The sequence below is a fragment of the Mauremys mutica genome, chromosome 5, assembly GCF_020497125.1.
Source record: "Mauremys mutica isolate MM-2020 ecotype Southern chromosome 5, ASM2049712v1, whole genome shotgun sequence".
In the NCBI taxonomy this organism is placed as follows: domain Eukaryota; kingdom Metazoa; phylum Chordata; order Testudines; family Geoemydidae; genus Mauremys; species Mauremys mutica.
Window position 1 is genome coordinate 73782001 of NC_059076.1, and position 25313 is coordinate 73807313.

The following is a 25313-nucleotide window of genomic DNA, read 5'->3' on the forward strand; positions in this document are numbered from 1 at the left end:
ATATTCAGTTTCTTTCCACATAACACCAGGAACTTCTTCTGTAACCTACTGTCTTGACCGTGTACACTGGACATTGACATCCGAGGAGTAGAGGTCATTGTAGAATTTTGTACATATTTTGTTCATCTTGCTCCTTTCTGATGTCCTTTCACCATTTTCATCTTTCAGCGCTGCTGACATAATCTGTTTCAGCCTAACATCTCTTTTAACCTTCTTCAGACTCTCATTCTTTTCGGATGCCTCTCTCAATTTCTTCTTTCTAAAGTCTTCATAGTCTTCTTTCATCTTTACACGGATTTCTTTGCATGGTGTTCTATAGTCTTCACCCATTTTTCCTTCTAATTTAATGTGCGCCCTCCTCACCATCAGATTCACAGTTTCCTTGCTGATCCTCTGCTTGCATTTCAGTGTTTTCAGTGCCTTTGCCTTTTTAGCTGATGAGATTATCTGTGAGACAAACTCTTCGTAGTCCTCATCAATGTCCTTGTGGACCTTATACTCAAGGTCCATTTCACTTACTTCCTGTGCAAATACCTCTTCATTGAAGTGCCATTTTTGCTTTGGTTTCTGGCTTCTCTGAACTCAGTCTTCATAGACATTGTCAACACATAGTTTTGAGCACTATATATAATGGTCTGAGCCCGTGAAAATGATTCGTTCTCTTATTGTCGCTACATCATTGAAGGTTCTTCTAGTATCCGTCATTACATAATCAGTCTGATTCAGTGTGACTCCAGCCAGGCTTTTCCATGTCCAGTACTGATGCTGTTCTTTTTGAAATATCATGTTCATTGTGTAGAGATGGTTTGCCTCTGTGAATGCAACCAGACATGCTCTGTGATAATTTCTTAAACCCTTACCAAATTTTCCCACATACTTTTCTTTCTCATTTTCCTTTCCACCTACTGCTGCATTGAAGTCCCCTTGGATAATTGTGTAGGTGGATCTTTTCTGCATTACCTCCTCCAGCTCTTCATAGAAATGTTCCATTTCTTCATCTTCCACTTGCTGCATGGGAGCATACACCTGAATAATTTTAATCGTTTTCCTTTGTTTTGTTTGACGCATGAGAACTGCTATCCAGGGTGATATGATGTCACAGCTGACTATCCTTGGAACTCTTTCTTTCTTGACAATGAATCCAATGCCTCCAGTCCTTGCTCTATTGTTGAATGATCTTCCAAGGAAAGTATTCCTGAAAATTAGCCCTTCTCAGAAAACGGAGCCCTAACTTTGAAACTCCTAATATAACCAAAAGCATTTTTAAACATAGGTTTACAACCAAATGAGTAGGTAAAGAAAATGTAATGGGATGAGAAAGGATGTTGTTCTGTATTCATAATACAGTTAGGTTGAAGTGGGATTGTTCATCTGTTGTAAATATATGATTTAAAACATATAAAAGAGAATATAAAATTAATAAAGTACAAGGTGATTCCTTAGTTTATATTGTACCAAGATCTTCAGGCATGTGTGATGACTTCAGTTAAGAAAAAAACAGTGAGAAGAATGAGCATTTTTCCTATGTTGTAGATATGCATTTCTGGGGCTCCTATTAAGCCGATTCTGCACAGCAGGTGTTACAGTGGATCAAGGCTATCAATAGCACAAAGAGGAGTCACCCCAGCCCAACTGTTGATCAATAGAAACTGAACAGGCTTCCTGGCTATACAACTATGGAACCAGCTCTCCATTTCAGGAGGTAATTTCCTTTCAATAGCAACAGCAGAATACAGATTTTTAGGTCAAGATTTTCATAAATGGGTTTCTAAATTTAGACTACTAAGTGGCTTGATTTCCTTAAAGCACAGAGCTGTTCCCACTGAAGTTATTTAGCAGAAGGGTTAAGACATGTGGCAAGGCATGTGGCATGTGGCAAGGCATTTTTAGTGATGGTCACTGACTTTAGAATGCACCCATGCCAGTGTCACAGAGCCTGTTATTTACTGTTTTTTTAAACCATCCAGGCATGCTCTGTCTAAAGTCTCTCTGTTTTCCCTGGCTTTTCCTGGAGGGTTGGGCTTAAGGGTCTAGGTGGGAAGAGTGGATTCACAGGCTTTTTCTGAATTTTCAGCCAGTATAATTTTCCTGTGTTCTGTACAGTTTGTGCTTTCAGTTAAGTCTACTGAAATGTAACCTGCACCTCACACTTTGTAGTTAAATCACAGCAGGAAAAACACAAATATAACCAGGAACAATGATCCTTGATACGAAATACATCAGCGCTATTGTAATGAGCTCCAGGTACAAACTCCATACGGTTACTAAGTGCTGAAAAAATAAGGTTTTAAAAATAGCAAAATTATTAACTATCTGAGATCAAATAAATGTTTAGTTCATTTAATGTGTTTGTAGGAGTATAATCCATGATTGAGTTTAGAATTAACACATTTAAATACCATTACAGTAAAAGTAGTTTGAGATAAACTCTTGTAAGAACTAAGAATGGTGAGAACACAGGATGTGTTGTAATTTTTAATAATACATAAAAATGGACACTCTTCAAATGATCCTTGTTTTCTGAAAACCCCATTAGTTCACTGAAGGCTTTTCTTTTGTCTCTTCATGCAGCTTCTTTTATAAACTGAGCCAGCCTCTCAAAAGCCTAAAATAAAACAACAAAGACCAGTAACATTATTTTAAGAAAAAAATAATTTCTTTAGAAAAGAGAGACTAGTACTAATTTTATCCTACTGAATCTAATCCTTTGGGATATGCTGAGGGAACTCAGCTCTGGCAGGTTGAGGTCCAGTGTTAGCAAGAAATTCAAAGTGCTAAATATGAAGTCTGATGACTCATACTCATATATGTGCATAATAATCCCACCTGACTAAAAATGGAACCTTTTTATCCGTGCTTAAGTGCTTTGTTGAATAGGAATGGATTTAATTGTGGTCTTAAGTGCTTTGTTATATTGGAGTCTGTGTCCTTTCATTAAGAGCCTAGGTAAACTGAGGAGCATGCCACTAGAAGATAGATTGAATAAAGATGGCAGGACTAAGTCCTCAGTGAAATAAGAATATTCACATGACAAGCAATTTTAATGTAATTGATGTATTATTTGAGAATAATAACTTGTATATTATTATTTGAGAATAAAAAATGTAATGCTAAACTTAGTGATAATACAGCATACTCTATTGTGCATTCCTTTGCTGTGTAGCAAAAGGAAATATGCAGGATTTGTAGACAGTGTGATGAAGCTGGAACTCGGAAAGATGGGACCAAGAGACTAGTTGATTAGATTCATTCATAGATTCATAGATTTAAGGTCAGAAGGGACCATTATGGTCATCTAGTTTGACCTCCTGCACAATGCAGGCCACAGAATCTCACCCACCCACTCCTGTAACAAACCCCTAACCTATGTCTGAGTTATTGAAGTCCTCAAATCGTGGTTTAAAGACCTCAAGGTGCAGAGAATCCTCCAGCAAGTGACCCGTGCTCCATGCTGTGGAGGAAGGCAAAAAACCTCCAGGGCCTCTGCCAATCTTCCCTGGAGGAAAATTCCTTCCCGACCCCAAATATGGCGATCAGTTAAACCCTGAGCATGTGGGCAAGGCTCACCAGCCAGCACCCAGGAAAGAATTCTCTGTAGTAACTCAGATTCCACCCCATCTAACATCCCATCACAGACCATTGGGCATATTTACCTGCTAATAATCAAAGATCAATTAATTGCCAAAATTAGGCTATCCCATCATACCATCCCCTCCATAAACTTATCAAGCTTAGTCTTGAAGCCAGATATGTCTTTTGCCCCCACTACTCCCCTTGGAAGGCTGTTCCAGAACTTCACTTCTCTAATGGTTAGAAACCTTCATCTAACCTCAAGTCTAAACTTCCTAGTGTCCAGTTTATAACCATTTGTTCTTGTGTCCACATTGGTACTAAGCTTAAATAATTCCTCTCCCTCCCTGATATTTATCCCTCTGATATATTTATATAGAGCAATCATATCTCCCATCAGCCTTCTTTTGGTTAGGCTAAACAAGCCAAGCTCTTTCAATCTCCTTTCATAAGGTAGGTTTTCCATTCCTGGGATCATCCTAGTAGCCCTTCCCTATACCTGTTCCAGTTTGAATCCATCCTTCTTAAACATGGGAGACCAGAACTGCACACAGTATTCCAGATGAGGTCTCACCAGTGCCTTGTATAATGGTACTAACACCTCCTTATCTCTACTGGAAATACCTCGCCTGATGCATCCCAAGACTGCGTTAACTTTTTTCACGGCCATATCACATTGGCGGCTCATAGTCATCCTGTGATCAACCAATACTCTGAGATCCTTCTCCTCCTCTGTTACTTCCAACTGATGTGTTCCCAATTTATAACCAAAATTCTTGTTATTAATCCCTCAATGCATGACCTTACACTTTTCACTATTAAATTTTATCCTATTACTAATAGTTAGTAATCATAGTAATAAAAGCAAAAATCACTTTCATTGTTTTGAATATTCCAAAAGGTCCAGACTGCATCATTTGAATCAAAATATTTTTAATTTGCAATAAAGCTAGTTAAAAATCATTTGATGGGGTGATACTACAATCATTTAAAGATACTTAAAACAGCTTGAAGTATCCCACTTTTGCCAGTTGAGCCTTGATGTAACAGTAACCAATGTCCGGATCATAGAGCCATACTATAGTAAGCATTCTGATACAATAAATGACATTTTATTTGTTAGCAAGACAGTGCCCTTTTCAATGGTTTTTTAATATAATTGTTTTATACTCTTTAACGTGTATGGACAAAGCAGATAATAAAGTTTTGTTTTGTTTTTAAAAAGTATCTTCCTGATTTCTATTGGCAGCTCCAGCAGAATTCTGTGGTTAATGTGCTATCACCTTCATGGTCCATGCGTAGGTATCTCAGAGAAGGATTGAGTGATAAAGTTATACCTCAAAAGAAACAAAAAAGTACTAATATTCTGAATTTCCTCTTGTTGGAATTATTATTATTTATTATGCAGGATACTACCAGGGTGGTAATTTAACCATAAAGTCCTTTGTTAAATCCAAAGGCCAAATGATATTTATACAATTGCTCTAAACATGCCTGAAAAGCCTAAATAATTAAGCAGTTTACTACATCCAAGGTAACAAAACATTTATAAGCATTTGATCAAGATACTTACAAATGGGCTAAAGCCAAGGGTACTTAGACCCCAGCTCCAACTTGTTCAGGCAGGTATAAGCAACGACCCTTTAGGAGATTACTTTTTTTTACACCCTTTAACAAACAAGTGATGTCATTGCGAATTATTGGACCCTAGCTAAGGCCAGATGAAGGAGTTTTTTATGCAGACAATTATTTACTTCACCTGGTACCCAATTAACTGTGTTTTATTTCTATCACTTTAGGCCAAACCTTTCTCCAGCTGTAAAAGATAAACCAAGAGAGCCTTTTAGCCCTTCTTAGGGACAAACTTTCAAAACCTGAGCTCCAAAATGCATATGCAAAAGATAGTGTATTGCATATGAAAAGCATGTATTTGTGTGCACAAATATGTCTGTGTATGAATATTTACCCAATTTGAAAATGCAAATGGTTGTTTCATGAATACATATTCTAGTCTGTATGTCCACTCACTTTTGAGAGAGAGGCCTGAGTTTTTAAAGATTGGCCCTAGAGATCTAATGCCTCTTAGTCAGCTAGCCCAGAGTTAATGTAGATTCTAGATGAGCTTCCAAAGATGTAGATTCCTTCAGAGTGTCAGTATAATTCAAGGTGACCTGCAGTCATTTTAAAAAATTCTCTCAACTGTGGCAATGCGCAACAATTGGCTCATAGTTAGGGGAAGAGCAGTGTAGGAGCATAGACCCACATTAGATTTGGGTGAACTATGATTTTAAAATGAGTTGGGATATTAGCATGAGCAATAGGCTCAAAACATGGAACCAAAAAGAGTGAAATCATGAGAAAGAAGAGTTGTGTTAAACTTCCAAAATACCAGTATTATCTTTTTTCTTAGATGCTGCTGTTCTCTGAGCAAGTATATAACACTAGTAGCTCAGAGCCCAATTTGTGTGTGAGAGTTTCTTTCTCTCCCTTCTCAAGAGCAGACAGATCAGGCGAGTGCAGTTTACCCTGCTTAGCAGCACCAAGATGAACAGATTAATCTGATTTTGTTGTTCATATGAAGGTGTTCACATTCAGACAGCATTCTGGCTTGCAGCCCTCTTTTTCTCTCGCTTTTTTCCTGCCAAGGTAAAATTTGCAACTATCTATTGCACAGCATTATGCCTGATGAATTTTTTCTCATAGGTTTGAAATCTCAATGTTAAACAGGTCCATTGGTGCAATAGTTACAAGTTATAGTTGATTTTTGGGATGTGCATGTAATTCCCCTTCGTATTAACAGAAGTTACATGCACATGTTGACAGAAACTGCTGCAAAGTTTCGCTTTTACTTGATTGACATAACTTTCCTCCTGATGACTGGTGTCCAAATCTCATCTGGGTAGGTTAATTCACAGTATGTATCTGGTAAATTTACAAATCAGTAGCAATTCTCGGATTCCCATCTTCAACTCCAGTTAGTCCCTGAGCACAGGCAAGTATCACATTGTAACATCTAGCAGCAACATTTGTGATTAGGCAGCTTTTCAATATTTACAAAGAGAGCTCTCTAAAACTACTTACTCAGACCACAGACAACCCAAGGATTAAGCAGCTATCTAGTTTACACAGTAGGATGAACCAGGAGAAAAATTAGGTGGGATAGAAGTAAAGATAAGCAGGCAAACAGGAAATGTAACCAGATCAGTGAGGCATGGCCAAAATATAATAGTTTTTTGTCTAATATAACATGACAAACTCAGCAACCTCTCCTTGAGGCCCCACTGACAACCACTCCCAAAGATACCTTAAACATTACTTTTCATAACCACCACCTTCTGATAAGCTTAGCGGACACTGCCCAGCTTCCTACATGTATAATTTTTAAAGTAAAGGGGTGCCAATTTTCTCTAAAATAAATAGATTATCTTATTTTAGTGGACCAATCTCTGGTTGCATGTGGCTCGAACTTGGAAGGTGCTGAACACTCTGGGCCAATCCAGCAAAGCACTTCAATTATTTCACTGAAAATCAGTGGTCTAAGTCAAGTCATAGTGCTGCTGGCCCTCTTCCTTGATTCCAGCTGCTAAATTACATAAGCGACAACTAGAAATATATGAAATACCTTTGCACTATTACTTTTTCATGTAAACAATATATGAAGCTGCTGTAGGGATTTGATATAATAGCAAATGGGAGGGAAGACAGGCTGAACAATTGTGTAGAAGGTGTGAAGGCCAAGAGACGATCTTTCTGTTATGGGCCAGCCACACTGCGAAAAGTTTGAGAACCCCTGATTTAAAGGGACTGTGTGTATCACAGTATATTGATATAAAGGAAAGTTACATTGGCATAACTACAATTCTCAGGGGTGCGAAAAATCCACACCACTGAGAGACATAGTTAAACCATCCTAACCTTTGGTATAGAGAGCACTAGTCAATGGAGGAATTCTTCTGTTGACCCAGCTACCGCCTCTCTGAGTTAGCCATGTCCCCTCGTCAAGGGATTAGGGATCAAAGGATCACAGGCTAGAGCCTTGTTAGGAAGCTCTCAGCCTTGCATAGCACACAGCCCCCCCCCAAACAGACCAGACAATAAACTTCAATCAGGAATGCAGCCCAGTCTCATCTCTCAGTGACCAGAAACCCTAAGATTTCCCTGGCATAGTAACCACCTCCTAACCTTGGAAATCAGCCAGTTCCTAGTTGACATCCATTTGGGAATTAGTTTCCAGAGAGTTAAAGCACCACAACAGGGACTCTTAATAGCCAGGATATCTGTTTTTTAGTGTCTGTTCACCAGTGTATATTGAGCTAGTGCTAATAAGATTTACTTGCACCAATGGACAGGAGAATATACAGAACCCCACAGCAGGTACAGCTTTGCATGCTACAGTGTTCCTTATACAGCATTCTTAAGCTGACTTTACCCAGGAAAGAATATTAGACATGGATTCGCTCATCAACATCCAGGGAAAGAAATATTGGTGCTAATGGATTAAAAAGTAGAGAGTAATTTAGCAACGTGTCAATTTGGTACCAACAAAACATCACTAGTCTACTTTCATCAGCTGAAGAAACAACAAATACTAAATGACAACGATCACTTTTACAGAATGCCAAAAGTCTGTCACTGGAAGAGCTCTTCCCAAGGAAAGTGAGTGGCAAGCCAATATCAATAATTTTTAAATGGTTATTGACTGAAAAATAAGCCAGATAATATTTGTTTATCAGGTGTTTGATAGATTAGCAAATTTAACATTATACACCAAGAATGTCAATACACTACAGAGAGATAGATCGGCTGTATAACGTTCTATAGCTCTGCATCCTGTGAGTAAGTCAGCTTTTAAAATGGCTAATCTTTAGATAAAAGATGCTATGTGACTGTCAGTATTTAGCACAGTTATTATTCATTTGTCAAAGCACTTTATTTTTACTCTCGTGTTTCAAATTGAGCAGAAACAAAGCACCTTCTCATTTGCACCTGTAAAGAAATTTTTCAGGGCTTCTGGAATAATACCCCACTGGTCCCAGAGAACACTGACAATGTTACCACACAATAGTCTTAGCTGTTGAAGAAAGAAAACATACAAGATACAAAACTCAATCAGACATAGTGAACGATTCCATCAGACCCGATAATTTAGACATGTGCTGTAACACTGGATTGATTTCAAATTTAGGGGCCATTGTCACAGTTTGGTCACAGAGATCCCCTTGGGGCTGTCACCTGATGTGCTGAAATTACCTCTGAGCCCGTTTTCCCTGCTAGCTTGGGACTCCAGAACCCTGTCTTGTTGAGCCAGACATGCTAGCCTACTGCAACACAGACCCAGTGTCTGGGCCATGCCCCCAAAGCTGCAGACTTTCATAGAATCATAGAATATCAGGGTTGGAAGGGACCTCAGGAGGTCATCTAGTCCACGCCCCCTGCTCAAGGCAGGACCAATCCCCAGACAGATTTTTGCCCCAGATCCCTAAATGGCCTCCTCAGAGATTGAACTCACAACTCTGGGTTTAACAGGATCAAACCGCTGAGCTATCCAACAGCTCAGCAGCTTACCTCTCCAGCACCCAGACACCCAGTTCCCAATGGGATCCAAACCCCAAATAAATCCGTTTTACTCTGTATAAAGCTTATACAGGGTTAATTTATAATTTTTTTGTCCTCTATATCACCAATAGAGAGATATGCACAGCAATTTGCTCCCCCAGATATTAATCACTTATTCTGGGTTTCTTAATAAACAAAAGTGATTTTATTAAGTATAAAAAGTAGGATTTAAGTGGTTTCAAGTAATAACAGACAGAACAAAGTAAGTCACCAAGCAAAGTAAAGCAAAAACATGCAAGTCTAAGCCTAATACATTAAGAAACTGATTACAGGTAATCTCTCACCCTCAGAGATGTTCCAATAAGCTTCTTACACAGACTTTCACTCTTTCCTAGTCTGGGCCCAATCCTTTCCCCTGGCACACTCCTTTTTAGTTTTAGCAGGCATCTCAGGTAGTAAGCAGGGGTTTTCTCATGACTGGACACCTCTTTGTCCTGCTCCAGCCTCTTTTATAGTTTTGGCACAAGGCAGGAATCTTTTATCTCTCTGAGTCTCCACCTCTCCTTCTAAATGGAAAAGTACCAGATTTAAGATGGATTTAATTATCAGGTGACATGGTCACATATCACTGTAAGACCCCTCATCTCCATTCCCCAGGGGCTGGCCCACATATACACAAGAAGGCTTTCAAGTAACTAAGACCATTTACAATTGATTGTTTCTGGAGCACCCTTAATGGCCTTCACTTAATATGTTTACATCAGTGATACAAATTTATATCTTATTCTCCTAACACCAGACATAGAAATACATGCAAACAAATAGGATGAACACACTCAGTAGATTATAAGCTTTGTAATGATACCTTACAAGAGACCTTTTGCATAAAGCATATGCCAGTTACATCATATTCAAATTCATAAGCACATTTTCATAAAGCATGTGGAGTGCAACGTCACAGCCATATTCTGATACTTTTGCTCTCTACTCTGCAAGTAGCCCCACTAATTTCAATGATACAACAAGTGGGATAAGATACTTTAATACTTTGTTCACAGCAATCACATTTACTCTAGAGTACCTTTTCGTATCCATACTTCTCAATTCTTGAGTCATCGGTGCATATTGCCTTTTAAAAGCCTCTGTGTGCTTATGCATTATTCTGGCACTAGTTTTAAAATATAGGTAATATCATGAGGATCACTTCAGAGCGAATTCAGAATGTCCATAAAACAATGACTGTATAACAGAGTTTTTCTGTATACTTTATTTTCTGCCAATTAGCTTAACAATACAGATAAAAACCTCCCAGTGGTACACAATGTAAAAATTCAACTTGGACAAAATAAAGCTACGTACTATTATAATAAGGGTTAATAAATAACAATGGGACAAATCTGCAGTTTTATTAGTTGTACATATTGAGAAGTTAGAATAAACTCCATTTTGAGTCATTCATTTTATGTATTTTGGACCTTGCTGTTACTAGAAAATACTGTGTTAGGATTTCTGATAGTTGCCCTTCTGAGACAGAGTACTGAAGGGCTGTCTTCATCAAATTCTCCCCCAGTTCAATGACAGTGCCACCTTCTATTGTGAATTTGGCTGCCTTAAATGGAAGAGTGATGGGATTTGTACTGCCTCCAACCAAGAGATGATGGGGATGAATTATGTATCAAGCAACCTAAGTGGAAAGGATGAATAGGCTGAATAAGAGATTAGTATCCCTTGTCTTAAAGTGAACAGAAAATGATATAACTAGTGGGAGACACAATTGCTTTTATTGTTTAAATTGTAAGAAAGTATATGGTCCAGACAGATTGGGCTTCATTTTTTGGAGAAGCCATCTCCCGCTTTGCACTTGCAAATAAATGCAAGGACAAGTCACAGAATTTAGAAATCAAACTGCTCAATCCACAAATGCATATAGGCAGTTAGAGGGTTGATTTTCAATGGGAGCTCTGCAGCTCAGTGTTTCTGAAAATAAAGTCCTAAATTTCTGCGTGCTATGAATTGCACTCACAATTATTTGCAAAGTTGTGGCAGCAATTATTTTCAGGTACAAAAAGTGCATGTGCAAAACTGGAAGCTAGGATGATGCCCCTTTAAGAATCAAGGCTTTTATTTTTTTCAGACAATTTGAAGTGCTTTGTTTTTCTTTCTTAGGTATTTATGAAAAATCTGTTGCTGTTTCCCTCAGTGTTTGTCTTTGAGTCCTTTGCAGGAGGACTGAAATGCTTGAACTTAATTAGTGCATTAGTGTCAACATAACCAACTACTCTCTCTTGAGGAATCAAAACATTTGACTAACACTATAAATAAACTCTTCCAAGTTTCTAAAAAGTTAATGGCACATTATATTTTTCTCACTTTGGAAAAACCTATTCCACCAATTATTTCATACTGTTGCCATCCTCACTTTTTGATTGATTTTTTTTTGTGGTGACATGTTACCTATCAGCTCTGTGTTCTTGGGGAACCAGGGCACAGTGTCCAGCCTGTCTGACTCACAAAAGCCCTTCCCGCCACCCCACTCCCCAGCCTCTGCTTGAACCAAAGCTGATCAGAAAGACTTACAAAAAGCAATGAAAAGGTGGTGGAAGACTCCCCTAAACCCCTCCAGACAAGGGTGACAGGATTAAGAAAACTCCCTTAGTCTCATTTGCATCGAAGATGGGACAGAGAGGCATTTCCATTAGCATATAGAATGGAGAACAGCGATTCCAAGGCAAGAACCGCACGGAACTCTGGGACCAGAAAAGCAGGGAAGCATTGCATGATGGGGGATCTCTGCTCGAGATGTCAGTGAACCCATGCCTGCACATACCCAGCTCAGTACTTATCAGACCAATTCTAGTAATAAATCCTTTATTGGTATCCAAAATACTGAAGCTGCCTAATTGCATTTTGAGCTCCCTCGAAGGAACACCGCCCAAAGCCAGGAATGATCAGCTCCTATTGTTTAGCCTGAACAAAGCAACTTTGGTATATTCTCTTGAGCCATCAGTTTACCCACAAACAAATCTAGTGTTCTCCCCTTGAACCATTGTTCTTTCCCTACAAAAACCCCTACCCACACTCAACTAACTGTTCTGATGCCTGGATCCAAAATCTGCATCAGTTCCATTGGGACTTCATCTTCTCCTGACTGATCGTGCTGAGGGCTCTGCCTTTCTTCAGCACTCCAGACCCCCAGCTACCACCACCACCTGGGAATCCCGATTGATTCAAGCTTCACGGAGTGGTGAGAACCCAGCTCGCTCGCTCTCTAGCCTTCTGACCCTGACTCGTATGATCAATTATAGATTTCTAAACCTGACTTGTGTGATCAAATTTAAGATAAATGTAATATTATAACTGTTTTATTTGTTTTACTCCCCTTGTAAGGTTATTACCTGGCAATAAATAACTTCCATGGTTAAGCTGGTTGCTTCTCTCTCCCCCCTCTCCCCATGGGACTTTTTTGGCTTCCCTGTTTGCTCTGCAGCAACGCTCCTCATACCTAAGCTAAAGATCCCTGCAGTGCCCAAAAATCCTGTGGAGTTTGCTCATCAAGTGGGTTAGTACCAGAACAATTGTAACATGAAAGTGGGGATAGGGATATGCTGAACCTGGGGCATATGAGGGTGGCAGCTTGGAAGTGCTGCTCGACCCAGCCTGCTCAGGTGTACATATGAGGGTAAAAGCAGCCAACTAACTCACTTAGGTGGTTTAAAATATTTCCCCTAGATGTATTATTTTTAGTTATTGTGACATTTTTGCCTTCCACTGAAGCATTCTGGGCATTACCAGGTGGATCTATGGTCTAACCAGTAAACTCAGAAGTTATGGAATATGAAACCCTTCCGGAACATACACAGGAACTTCTAGACTGGATCAGACCATGCTCCATGTAGTCCAGTATCCCACCTCTGTCAGTGCCCAGTACCAGAAGTTTTCAAGGAAGGTGGAAGAAATCCCGTTGCCAAACCTGAGGTCAAAGAGCATTTCTTTTTTTCCATCGTACACAAATGTATAGTCCAAAGTTGTTTATAAGCTAAGATACTAAACAGCAGTTTAAAGTTAAAATTTCCCAGACCATAACAGAGCCTGTTAATATGTAATATTAATGCAGGTCTGGTTCTGTACAAGTTTACAAGATTTGAAAAAGGAATATTGTCCAAACATTGTACAATAAGCAACAGATCTTTAATCACTGATCATGTCAGTGCAGTTCAGGAATACTCTTTAGGAGAAGCATCTATAAGACATTTAGCCATCTTCATATAAAAAATATACGAACTTTGGACTAGCCATCATGGGAAACAGGAGGTCTTAGCATTCCAAGTAGTAATTTTAGAATAATTACAAAATAGCAATATTAACTAACATTTACAGAGCCCTTTTCATCCAGGATGATATGAACTGAAACATCCCAAACCATACACAAGAATAACTCCATCCCCTCCTGAAATACTGCTTCCAGTGGGCTGTTCAAAAACAGTTCAATCAGAAACAGAAAACAAAACACCTTAGGGCACAAAGTCAAGTAGTTCAAAGTCAAAGTATAGATCAGTGCTCTTAATATGTATCCTGGTTTATTTGTATCCACATTTTAAAGGTGTAATTGAAGATATCTGCAGATACTATATATGTAGAAAATTATATATGAAAACTTTTAAACCACATAGATGAGATGAACGAATATTAAAGTTAATTTTTAGAATAGTTTTGAAATAAAACAGACTAGAATTTACCCAAGGAAAAAAGACAAAACTAAATGAGTCTTCAGGAGAAACTCAATGGGATGATGATCAGGAATGATCTAACACACCATAATTATCCAGCACAATCTCCCCCATCCCCCTCACACTTTATTAGAGGACACTCATACTGTACCTTTAAACACACATACTGTCCCCTAAGCTCCTTTGTGGTCTCAAACTTTATCAGCACAATGTTTTTACACAATAAATGATTTATGCATTAATCTTAACTGTATGCTGGTGGGATTCTGGTTTTAAATTCAAGGAGCTATTAACATAAGAGGGATGGAATGGACGGCTACCTAATGGTGGAGCCAAGGAACGGGAGAGTATTTATGAAAAAAATCAATGCCTATATGGATGTATTATGCTTAATGGATATTAATAGAGTTGTGTGAATAATTTACTCAGCAAATTTAGTCTCTTTTTCTGCTTGCAGAATGGCTAAAAGCTGATCACCGATTCCTTAAATTTGCTATTCTAATTTACTTCATTTAAAAAAAAAAACTTTATTTTTAAATCCGAAGCTAGTTGATTAAATAGTTTGCTGTGAGTATTCAAAACTCACTATTTGGCCTTTGTTGCAGTTGATCCCATAGGTCACACAGTAGGGCCAGAATAGATAACTCAAAATCAAGGACCCAAAGGGGCTTTGATTCTTTCAGGCTCAGAGAGGCTAGCAATTTAGGCATCAGACAAACAGGATTAGAGAATGATGAAAATTTTATACTTTTTCCTTTCTGAGCCATAGGCAACTTGCAAAAAGAATCTTTCCTGTAAAAATTAGGCTACTGTAAGATTTATTGGCTGGGTGCAAAAATTAAGTTTTTAATTTTCTCTTATTGCAGCCAGAAAATCATTTTGTGTGTGTGGGTCTTGGTTCTTGTTGAGACTTGCTTAGTGAGTTGAACTGTCTCTGTGCGAGGGATTTGGAAAGGGTTATTATATGTGTTGGCCCATTGCAATGTGAAGCAGCATCGCATTCCTTACAAAATATAGCAATTCCAGTATAAAGTTTTTATGTGGACCCAGTGAAGGTTTTAAAGCAGTTTTAAAAGGTCCTTTTACATCAGAAATACATAGTTTTTTTTTGTACAGTTTTAATTCTTTTTCCTGCTGAAGACAATTGGAGAACTAGTTATATGTCAGCAGAGATACCATGCAAATGAAACCTGTATAACTGGAAAAGGCAGCAGGGCTGGATTAAGGCACAGACGGTGTAGGTCTGAGCATAGGGCCTGAGCTCTTGGCATCACAATATGAGGCTAGAGTCTAAGCTTTCTTTAGAAAATAAGTTAACCTGAAACTGAAATCGTAACCCGAGCATAACCAATGGAACAATATCTGCCTGAGCCTGTGGCTAGCATCCAGCAAGAGGACCCTACACCACCACCAGATCAGTTGCTGTGGAGGGACCCACTGTGGTGCTGCTGGAGGGACTTGCCACTGCTAGCCCAAGCAAAGGTGAGGCCAAGGTGGGGGATGGGGAAACAGAGCTCCCCCACCAACTGGGGTGTGCTAAGTTCCTCCAACTGTTGAAATCCAGTACTGCAGAGTAGTGATTTTTTTCTTTAAAACTCCCCAGCTATTTAAATACTGAGAAACGATATCCCGACTCATATCCAAATCCCATTTGCCTTATTAGTTCATCTGCCTGTAGCTGTTGCTTGGTATTTTACCCCTGTCTCCAGCTGATTTCATCCAGGAACGGTTAATTCTCTTGAATGTTCCAGCACAGAAGATGAGGACTCATGCTTTGAGAAGCTCAGTGAGACAATAAGCACACAGATAACCTTATTGCCATTGTTCATTCAAGCAGCTTTGCATTCGTCAGGATGTTAGCATCATTTTAGATGTTTCATCACAGTCAGAATACAAAAATTCTCTTCATATTAAATTGACTATTATTAAAAAAAAGTCAGGCAGGCAGCAAATGGAACTGCGTTTTGTTTGCATTCTGCAAAATTAATATACATGTGCCTTACTTCTATGCAAAATCCTACTGATAAAACATTGACTAATACTTGGCACTTTTGGTCAAACATTTTTACTCTAATTCTGTTTAAAAAAGGAAACAATTCATTCAGAAAAATCAGTTTAAAATGTCATTGACGTTTATTTCCTTGTTCAATAAAACTCATTTATTTTAATTAACTAGGTATGTCACCTCATTCCACCATATACTATGTTTTCCAAATTTCATGTGTGCTTTGAAGATTTCAAATATTCTTGGAAGCTAACAAAAAACTCATTTTAAAATGTTCTAAGAATAGCCTGTCAACATTAATATATGTGGCTGAGAAAAGAAATAGAGTAAAAACCTCACATTTCACTCTATTATTATTGAACATTCATATTGTAGTAGCACCTAAAGGGCACAACCAGGTTGGGCCACATTGCACTAGGCACGATTAAAACATGTAGTGAATGATAGCCCCTGCCCCAAAGAGCTTACAGTCTAAAGCAGGCGTGGCCAAACTACGGCCCATGGGCCTGATCCGGCCCCTCAGGGCTTTGGATCCGGCCCTCGGGATTGCCCCCTGTGGCTCTGCGGCCCCTGGGGTTGGGGGTGGGGCAGAGGGCTCTGTGCATTGCCCTTGCCTCCAGGCACCGCCCCCTGCAGCTCCCATTGGCCGGGAACAGGGAATCGCGGCCAATGGGAGCTTTGGGGAGGTACCTGGAGGCGCTGCAAGGGCAGTGCACATGGAGCCCTCTGCCCTCACGGGTCCACAGCGCTTCCTGAAGCGGCACGGCGTAGGGCCAGAGCAGGCATGCAGGGAGCCTGCCCTGGCTCCGGTACGTGCCACTGCCACCCCGGAGCTGCTTTAGGTAAGCGGCACCGGGCTGGAGCCTGAATCCCGCCTGCACCCCGCCCCCCAACTCCCTGCCCTAAGCCCCCTGCCTGCACCTCACAGCCCTCCTGCACCCCAACTCCCTGCCGCACCCCGCCCCATGTCCCCTCCCACAGTCCGCACCCCTCCTGCACCTCTGCCCTGAGCCCTCTCCTGCACTCCGCACCTCTCCTGCACCCCAACCGCCTTCCCAGAGCTCCCTCATACACCCGGCACCCCTCCAGCCCCTTCCTGCACAGTGCACCTCCTCCCACATCCCAACCCCCTGCCCTCGGCCCAAAAAGTTTGCCCACCCCTGGTCTAAAGCCATGTCTACGCTACCACTTATGTTCGCAAATACGTTGCTCAAGTGGTTCAGATCAAAATAAACTGTCCCATGGCAAAGAGTGCAAACTAATTTCCTTTTATTTGTAACCAGAGTCTAATTGCAAGTTTTCAAAAGTGCCTAAGTCAATTTACTCTGACCAAACATTAGTTAATTTGCTGGTGCAATGTGATTTTAGAGTTCAGAAAGGGTTGGGTTAAGAGGGTTCTGAGCGATTTCATTGAAACACTTTCTGATCAATACAGTTTTTCCACAGTTTGAAATGTGCACCTAAAATAGCATATGTATAGTATATGGTTATGTGCACAATAGCAATAGTGTAGTTGAAGTAAGATAATTTACTGTACATATCAAGTATACCATTTTTAAAAATTAACTACTTTAATTCAAAGTCCTTTCCCAGCCAAATTTAGCAAGGACTGCATTTGTCACTCATGTGTCATGTCAAGTCAAAAGTTATGTAGTTCATCCCTGAGTTAATTCAAAAGTTGATCGAAAAGCTATTCCCTCCGCCAATAATTCAAAATGACTGAATAGAATTTGTTCAAACCTTCTTTTAAAATTCACTTTTGGAAAAGATCTGGTTCAGCACAATTTTGAGGAAGTTATGGGAAAATGAAGAGTGGTTTAGAATGGAATTATCTTCTTATTTCAACTACACTATTGCTACTGTGCACATAACCATATACTATAGCTGCATTGTAATTTGGAATAATAGTCTTTTTATATGATATTGCCTGTCATAAAAAGGAGTTAATAGGTTGAACGAGATCATTTCTAATTAAACTATAGCTTTCTGCACTCCCTATCAAAAGGCATGTTCTGAGGTCTTTTGGTGATCTTCTATCCATGTTTTAAATTCCCAAAGCATTCATACCAACTAAGGAAATATACACTGTATTGTGGTTTGCTCCTTAAATGCCATTATGAAATCCTCTTTTAATGAAGGTGCACTTTTTTTGAAGGGGACTTTTAATTTGGTAGATGGTTTTCATTTGGTCTCTTCATATAGCTTCTTTTATAAGCTCAGCCAGCCTCTGAAAAGCCTACAATGAAAGCAAGATGGTTAATGTTCACATCCCAGCATTAGATAGGCAGGCAATATGTTAAATCTTAAATAGAATTTCTGAAACTATTTTAACCACAGGGGAACCCAGCTGTGTGAAGTCTTAGAACTTTATTGTAAAGCTTTGTGTTCTCTATTCAATTTGATATTAATAGTGCGTTAAGTTTTCAAGAAAGTGGGGAGAGCTTCCACTTAAATAATCTGGCGTGTTCTTTCAACATAAAAAATTAGAAGAAAAGATGGAGTTCTTCTGAAACAGAAGGACAAATATATTAATCGACAAGAGTACTGTTATGTCACCTCACGGCATCTATAATCTAATGAAGGCATTAATGAAGCCTAGCAGAAGGATTCTCATAACTGCAAAAGTAATACAGAGGGGTACAATCTCATACAGGAGAGAGAAAAGGAGGAAGAAAGGTGTTATATATCAAAAGTCATGTGCAATGCTAGCAAGATGCAATTTGACTAGAGACAATGACTGTGAAATTCTTTAGGTAATGATGAAGGGATGACCAACAAAGGAGAAGCATAACTAGACATCAGCTACACACCTTAATGACTGAAGTAAAGTAAGACCAAAGACATGGGAAAATTCTCAAGGCACTTGAAACAATGGAAAGCAATACTCTGGGCAGCTAATTGCTCCCCATTCCCTCTATACAATGATGTGTACTCAATCATAAATACAACCATTATATCCAAGATGTTCTTAAATAACACAGATTAATTCCGAAATCATGAAGTAGAGAGAGACTGAATTGGAGGAGAGACCATCTCTAATGTGCTACTGACTACTCAGGAGAAACTGAATAGGAGAATAATAGGGAAGCCTGATACTGGTCATCTTGAGCTTGTTTAACAATAAGGAATTGGTACACAGAAAACAGTGGAGTAAAGGGAATTAGATTTGAGGATGGCAAACTTTGGGAAATAAGACAAGTAGTTGCTCCTGTTCACACTAAATGAGTAGCTACACTTGCACTGACTTCAGTGACAGCTGGATCAGCGAGTGAGATCTGGTGGTAATAAGTAAAATTGAAGAAGGCAGGTGCATCTTAAGAGACACTAAAGATTCAGCACACTACAATTCTTCTAGATAAGAGTATGTGCAAGGAACAGTTAAGGGAGTTTCAGAAGTACCACTCAGACGGTACTTACCAAAACAAACAAACAAACAAAAGCCGACTGGAAATGGAAAAGAGGGAGATAACTACACAATATAGAGAGCTGGTTAAAACGTGTAGGGAAAAAGTAAGGGAGCAAAGCAACAATTACTGCATGGGGAACATTCTTTTCAGGAATGTACAGCAAATCAGACTGCACTCACCTGATCCATCTGGGCTGGAGAAGACAGAGAGAAAGAAGCTCTGACATAAGAACTGGGAACTGAGCTATCAATGTTAAATGCTCCCCCAGGAACCAGTAACACCTAAAAGAAATTGATTAGCCATTTAGTTACAAATTTCTTCTTAATTAAAAAAAATAATTAAATAGCTCATTGCTGAATAATGGTCTCACAAAGAGGCTTAATTCCTTCCTTCCTTCCTTCCAAAAAGGGAAGGCAGACTACAAAAACTGGAATCAAATATTTCACAACAAAAAGACAGAACCTAGTTATTTGTAACTATAGGCAGGTTCTATCTTATCATTCTCGTGTTTTGTAAGTATCAGAGAAGTAAATCTCTAGGTTCCTTTCTGACTCATAGCTGATGTCTTTGCATAACACTTGTCTGTACAAATTATTGAATAAATCACACTTAATTTCTCTTATTAAAATAGAAACAATGGATAGTGAGGCTAGCTCTCTCTGTATCTGTTTTGAGGCAGAATTAAACAAACATATTAAAGATGTAGATTAACCATGCAGGCATTCCATTAGTAAGGAGAGTTATTAGAATATGTTACTTTATGCCTGTTCCCTCCCACTACATTTTAAAATCAGCAGACATTTTTCATACTTCTTTCTGCAAAGCTTTTTCTGTGATCAGCTGTTGTGTGTCAGAAACTCCCTTAATTTTAATCCATAGAAACATGCCAGCAGCAGGAGCATGCCAATCTGCCAGACCTGGAGAGAGAAAACAGAAAAATCAAACAAAGATATGCTCTGTCCCTTCTGCAATGGATACACCAAAGACACAAAGATAGGGTGAAATCCTGCCACCAATGAAGTCAGTGGGAGTTTTGCCATTGACGTCAATGGAGACAAGATTTTACCTGCAGAATTTAAGGTCCCCCCTGACAAAATTAATACAGATGTAATTCAGTAATGTTGACACTACTTTGTTTTATGGTATTGTTGAAAATGGATGCTCTGGATTCTCTCACAGTTGGATTACAGACTGCCCAACAGGTGCACTAAAGGTACAATGGTAGGCTGATTTCTGAAAAAACAACTAAACACATGTAATCAAAACATCCTTTTCAAATGCCAGCTCCTTTAGTAGCATAATTACTATAAATGCAATCTGAATGTGTTGCATAATGTAGATATGGTTAGAAAGAGAATTTCTTTTTCATTTTTAGTTAAAATGTTATGTTTTTCCACATAAGAAAAGAAAGGAAGAACACAGAAAGGAATCTTACTGCGTTAGTCGGTAGTTTTACTGTACACATTCACTTGTACCTCGAGGCAATCTTTGATCGGTTTTTGGCAGGACAATAATCCAAACAATCCTGGGTTTTTTTGACTCCAGCTTTATTACATGTGTACACTGTATGAATATACTGGGTTATTTGTTTCACTTGCCATCTGCCCCTATTCCTATTAGGCACATTTGATCATTACCAGCAGCTTAATTATAAACTATAAGAATAAAGACCTCTCACAGAATACTCCAAAGCCTCAACTTGCTAGTTATGTCAAACTTCATAAAGTAAGAAGCCAATTACTTCAGCAAGACGAGGATTTTCATGACTTTAGCCTTTTCTGCTAAATGGCTTTACCAGATTTATTTTAATTCTTTAGTTTGGCTGGATAGGTGAAGGTGAAGATACTGTTACAGCCTTCACCACCATATATCTGAGCAGCTCCCAAAATTAACAACGAAAACTAACAAAATTCTCTTTCCTCTCTGCGTACAGTAGCAGTGTGAAAAATAGCAGAGTTGCAAAAGGTATTTTTGTTTTGTTTTCTCCTTTTCTCTCACCCTCACTTCCCTCTATGACTAAACTGTGAGAAGAGTTGATCAAATAAAAGGGGTTTGCATTTGGTTCTTAGTGCAGTGAAGCCCATGGTCACTCTTCGCTCTTGAGGGAGTGAGTTACATGGGCAGAGAAGAGGGATATTCCAGGGCTCAGGATGCTAGCTTGGGACTTGGCTGGGAGACCTGGGTTCAATTCCCAAATATGAAATTATGTCTACGCTAGAGACCTTACAGTGGCTGTACCGTTGCAGTAAGATCTCTCATGTAGCTGCTCTATGCCAACAGAAGCGGCGGTGGCTATGTTGGTGGAAGAAGCTCTCCTGCTGACATAGTGCTGTGCACACTGCCACTTATGCCGGGGAAATATATGTTGCTCAAGGGGGGGTGTTTTTTCAGACCCTTGAGCAACATAAATTTTGCCAACATAAGTGGTAATGTAGACATGGCCTAAAACACGCTTCCTGTGTTCCCTTGGGCAAGTCACCCAGGTTATGTCTACACTGCAGTAAAAGATGTATTCTTAACTTGGCTTAAAGCAGCAAGGAAGACACATCAACTTGGCTTTTAACTCAGGTTGGCAGTTTGAGTTCAATCCCAGGCTTCCCTATAGGCTTTAGCTCGAGCTGTTAATCTGAGCTAAAAGCCCAATTGCTGTGTTTTCATGGGTATTTTAAGTCAAGTTAAGAACCTTTTTATTTATTTATTTATTTATTGCAGTGTAGACTCTCCCAAAGTCTCTCTGGGCCTCAGTTCCCCATCCTGTAAAAGGGGGATAATAATGCTTCCTTACCTCACAGGGGAACTGTAAGGGTAAAGATGGTGAAGCTCTCAGATACTATAAAAATAGGGGCCATATAAATACCACAGATAGATGGTTAGGTCCAGCTCCTGTGAAAGTTTCAGCTCCTGCTCTCACAAGTCCCTACTGGCTGACAGGTTTATGGTTCCAGTGGAACACAGCTACTGCTGGAGACCTTGCTTGTGAAGGGAAAGGCAATCTCTTAGGTAGCTATTGCCAATGCCATGTTGGGCTCTGAATATGAGGACTGAGGTACTGATATTGAATGTGTTATTTTGTATCTCTCTATAAATACATCAGAGGGATAAATATCAGGAAGGGATAGGAGTTAAGTTCAGTGCCAATGTGGACACAAGAACAAATGGCTATAAACTGACCAGCAACAAGGTTAGGCTTGAAATTAGACAAAAGTTTCTAACCATCAGAGGAGTGAAGTTCTGGAGCATCTGTCCAAAGGGAGCAGTGGGGGCAAAAAACCTAACTGGCTTCAAGACTGAGCTTGATAAGCTGGAGGGGATGGTATGATGGGACTGCCTATGCTGGCGTGTGGCCCATTGGCAACTGCAAGTAGCTAAAATCCTCAACTGATGAAGATGGAACACTAGGTGGGGAGGGCTCTGAGTTACTACAGAGAATTCTTTCCCAGGTATCTGCCTGGTGGGTCTTTCCTACATGCTCAGGGTCTAACTGATTGCCATATTTGGGGTCGTGAAGGAATTTTCCCCCAGGTCAGACTGGCTGAGACCCTGGGTTATTTTTTGCCTTCCTCTGCAGCCTGGGGCACAGGTCACTTGCAAGTTTAAACTAGAGTAAATGGAGGATTCTCTGTAACTTGAAGTCTTTAAACCATGATTTGAGGACTTCAGTAACGGGTCTATTTGAGGAGTGTATGGGTGAGGTTCTGTGGCCTGCAATGTGCAGGAGGTCAGACTAGATGATCACCTTTCTGATCTTAAAGTCTATGAGAATCATGTTCCTCCTTTGCACTGTGATTAACTATCACAATCTGTTACAACCCTGACAGCTCATCATGCACTATTTGTGCAATTCTTTTAAAATGTTTGTCACTAAGGTACAGCTTTTTACGTAGAAAGAGGTACTGCAAATAAAAAAATACTGAACGTACTGCACTGAAATACATGTTGTTTGCATGGCTGCCTGCCACAGCAGCATGGGGAGGCTTTCCTCTGAGCACTCCCTCATTTCAAATAGTTTAGAAAATAGGAGCAGCAGATAATCGTAGGTTTGGATATTCAAAGTTCAAACAAAAAGTGGAAAAAAACATCAAGAACACCTCTGAATTGTCCATGTTGCCTATTTGCCCACTTAATTCTGCAGATATACCTTAGTGATTGTTCTTGAAAATGGAGTTGATGGAGTCAGAGAAAAACAGCTTGAAAATATACCCTGTGTTTGGGTTCACTAACCTTTTAACCACTTATCTGCTGCAGCAAGCATTGCATCTCGCTGGTCCCTATAGAACGCCACTACCCTGGAGACAAACAATTCAAAATTTTGTATAGATAGATACAGAGAAAGATCACCCTACCTCCCATCTGAGCTAAATCCACAAATGGTTAGGTATAAATAACTTTATACAAATGCCATATGCCTATTACAGAACTGTGCAGATTATGTTATGCTGCCCACTGCTGTGAGACCTTCAGGTAACAGATCCTAACATTGTTCCAGTTCCCTGTGATGCTGGAAAACCAGGTGCCAGCTCTTGCCAAGTTTTTAGGTGTCAGATGAGCACTGACAAACTCATAGCTGGAAACCAAACCAGCTCATCTGTTTGCTAGTTTTGTTCAAAACAGGTATTAGTCTTATAAGAATGTATCTAGTGTTTAGATTCTGAAATGCCTGTAAGTAGCTGCATGCATGAATCTCAGTTGTAATGTCTGTATCCCATGCTATAAGAAAATATAAGTTTGGCTTTATAACTTTGAAAATGTTTGCTCTGAACCATCCCCCCCTACCCATTCAGGAGGCCTGTCAAGATTAAACCAGGCATTAAGGAACATCACAAGGATTGGTGGATGGCTCTATCACACCTTGGAACTGCTACATGCAAGGCAGCTATCTCATGGGCTGGAAGGCTAAGCGTAAAAGATAAAAGATGGTCACAAGAAAATTGTTAATCTCTTTACTGTTTGAACACACATGCCCAGGGACACTAAACTCAGGCAGAGATCCCTAGGGGCTACCCCTGGGTCCGCCCTGAAAGACATTTTGAATTGACAGATTAGTACATCTCTGTCATTTTTAGGAACCATAGATGGCAACTCATTTGTGTATATGTTTACTTGCTTTAACCTGTAAATAACTCTTATTTCTCTTTCCTAGTTAATAATCCTTTACTTAGTTTATTACAGGATTGGCTATAGGTAAGGTTATGATTATGCCACAGAGGGCGCGGAAGTCACAGAATCTGTGACTTCTGGAGACCTCTGTGACATTGGGGCACCACTGCAGCCCACGTGTGGCAGGGGACCCCCCCAACTGACCAGCCACCACCGGCGCTGCCCCCAACTGCTGTGGGCAGTGGAGGGACTCCGGCAGCTCTCAGCCATGCAGGTGGTGGGGGTCCCCTCAGCTCCCAGCTCTGCAGGGCAGCGGGGGGGACCCCAGAGCTCCCAAGCTGGCGGCAGAGGGACCCCAGCAGCTGCTCAGCTACTGTGGGTGGCGCCCTCCCCCCAGCTCCCAGCCCTGCAGAGCGGCTGGGGATTTCCCCACAGGGGGCCGCAGCTCCCAGCCACTGCATGCAGCAGGGCAGTGTGCTGGAACTTCATTTTGTCAGGTATGTTTTTAGTAAAAGTCAGGGACAGATCACGGTTTCTGTGAATTTTTGTTTATTGCCCTGACCTGTCCATGACAAAATCGTAACTTTAGCTATAAGCATTGTTTTTGGTGTGAGATCTAAGGTACAAATTGATCTGAGGTAAGTGACTGGTCTCTTGGGACTGGGAGCAACCTGAATATTTTGTGTGTTTGTGTATGTCAGTGACCATTTAACACTACATCCGGCTTGTCTGGGTGGCAAGATAGACTGGAGAGCCCAAAGGGACTGTCTGTGACTCCATGTTATAGTGATCTGGGAGTTCACATTTGTTACTGGGCTGGTGAAATCTAATTCTAGAACATACCACTAGTTTGGGGTGTCTGTCTTGTTTTTGACAGTCTGACCTAAGGCAGGCACTAACGGTCGCAAGTCACTCCAGACAGTAAACATTACACTTAGAGACATGGCAGTA

At 40.0% G+C, this 25313-nt stretch overlaps 2 protein-coding genes across 6 annotated transcripts in view; both read right to left on the minus strand.

Moving 5' to 3' along the window:
• Nucleotides 1-151: 151 nt before the first annotated feature.
• LOC123371773 (craniofacial development protein 2-like) lies at nucleotides 152-2257 on the minus strand. Its single transcript, XM_045019652.1, has 2 exons — nucleotides 2253-2257; nucleotides 152-1177 (listed from the first exon to the last, which is right to left on the minus strand). The coding sequence occupies exons 1-2, from the start codon at nucleotides 2255-2257 to the stop codon at nucleotides 622-624; spliced, it is 561 nt and encodes a 186-aa protein (XP_044875587.1). The 3' UTR covers nucleotides 152-621.
• A 205-nt stretch (nucleotides 2258-2462) lies between these two features.
• The window catches only part of AADAT (aminoadipate aminotransferase), a 40652-nt gene continuing 17801 nt past the window's right edge, over nucleotides 2463-25313 (minus strand). For 3 of the 5 annotated variants that reach the window (XM_045017257.1, XM_045017260.1, XM_045017262.1), the window contains exons 11-14: nucleotides 23487-23551; nucleotides 20076-20182; nucleotides 19445-19546; nucleotides 17106-18094 (exon numbers count right to left, since the gene is read on the minus strand). In XM_045017257.1, coding sequence (XP_044873192.1) covers nucleotides 18053-18094; nucleotides 19445-19546; nucleotides 20076-20182; nucleotides 23487-23551 — 316 coding nt within the window. In that variant the 3' untranslated portion in view covers nucleotides 17106-18052. Of the gene's footprint in view, nucleotides 2606-17105; nucleotides 18365-19444; nucleotides 19547-20075; nucleotides 20183-23486; nucleotides 23552-25313 lie in introns of those variants that run through there. The other 2 variants (XM_045017258.1, XM_045017259.1) reach the window with 2 other exon arrangements.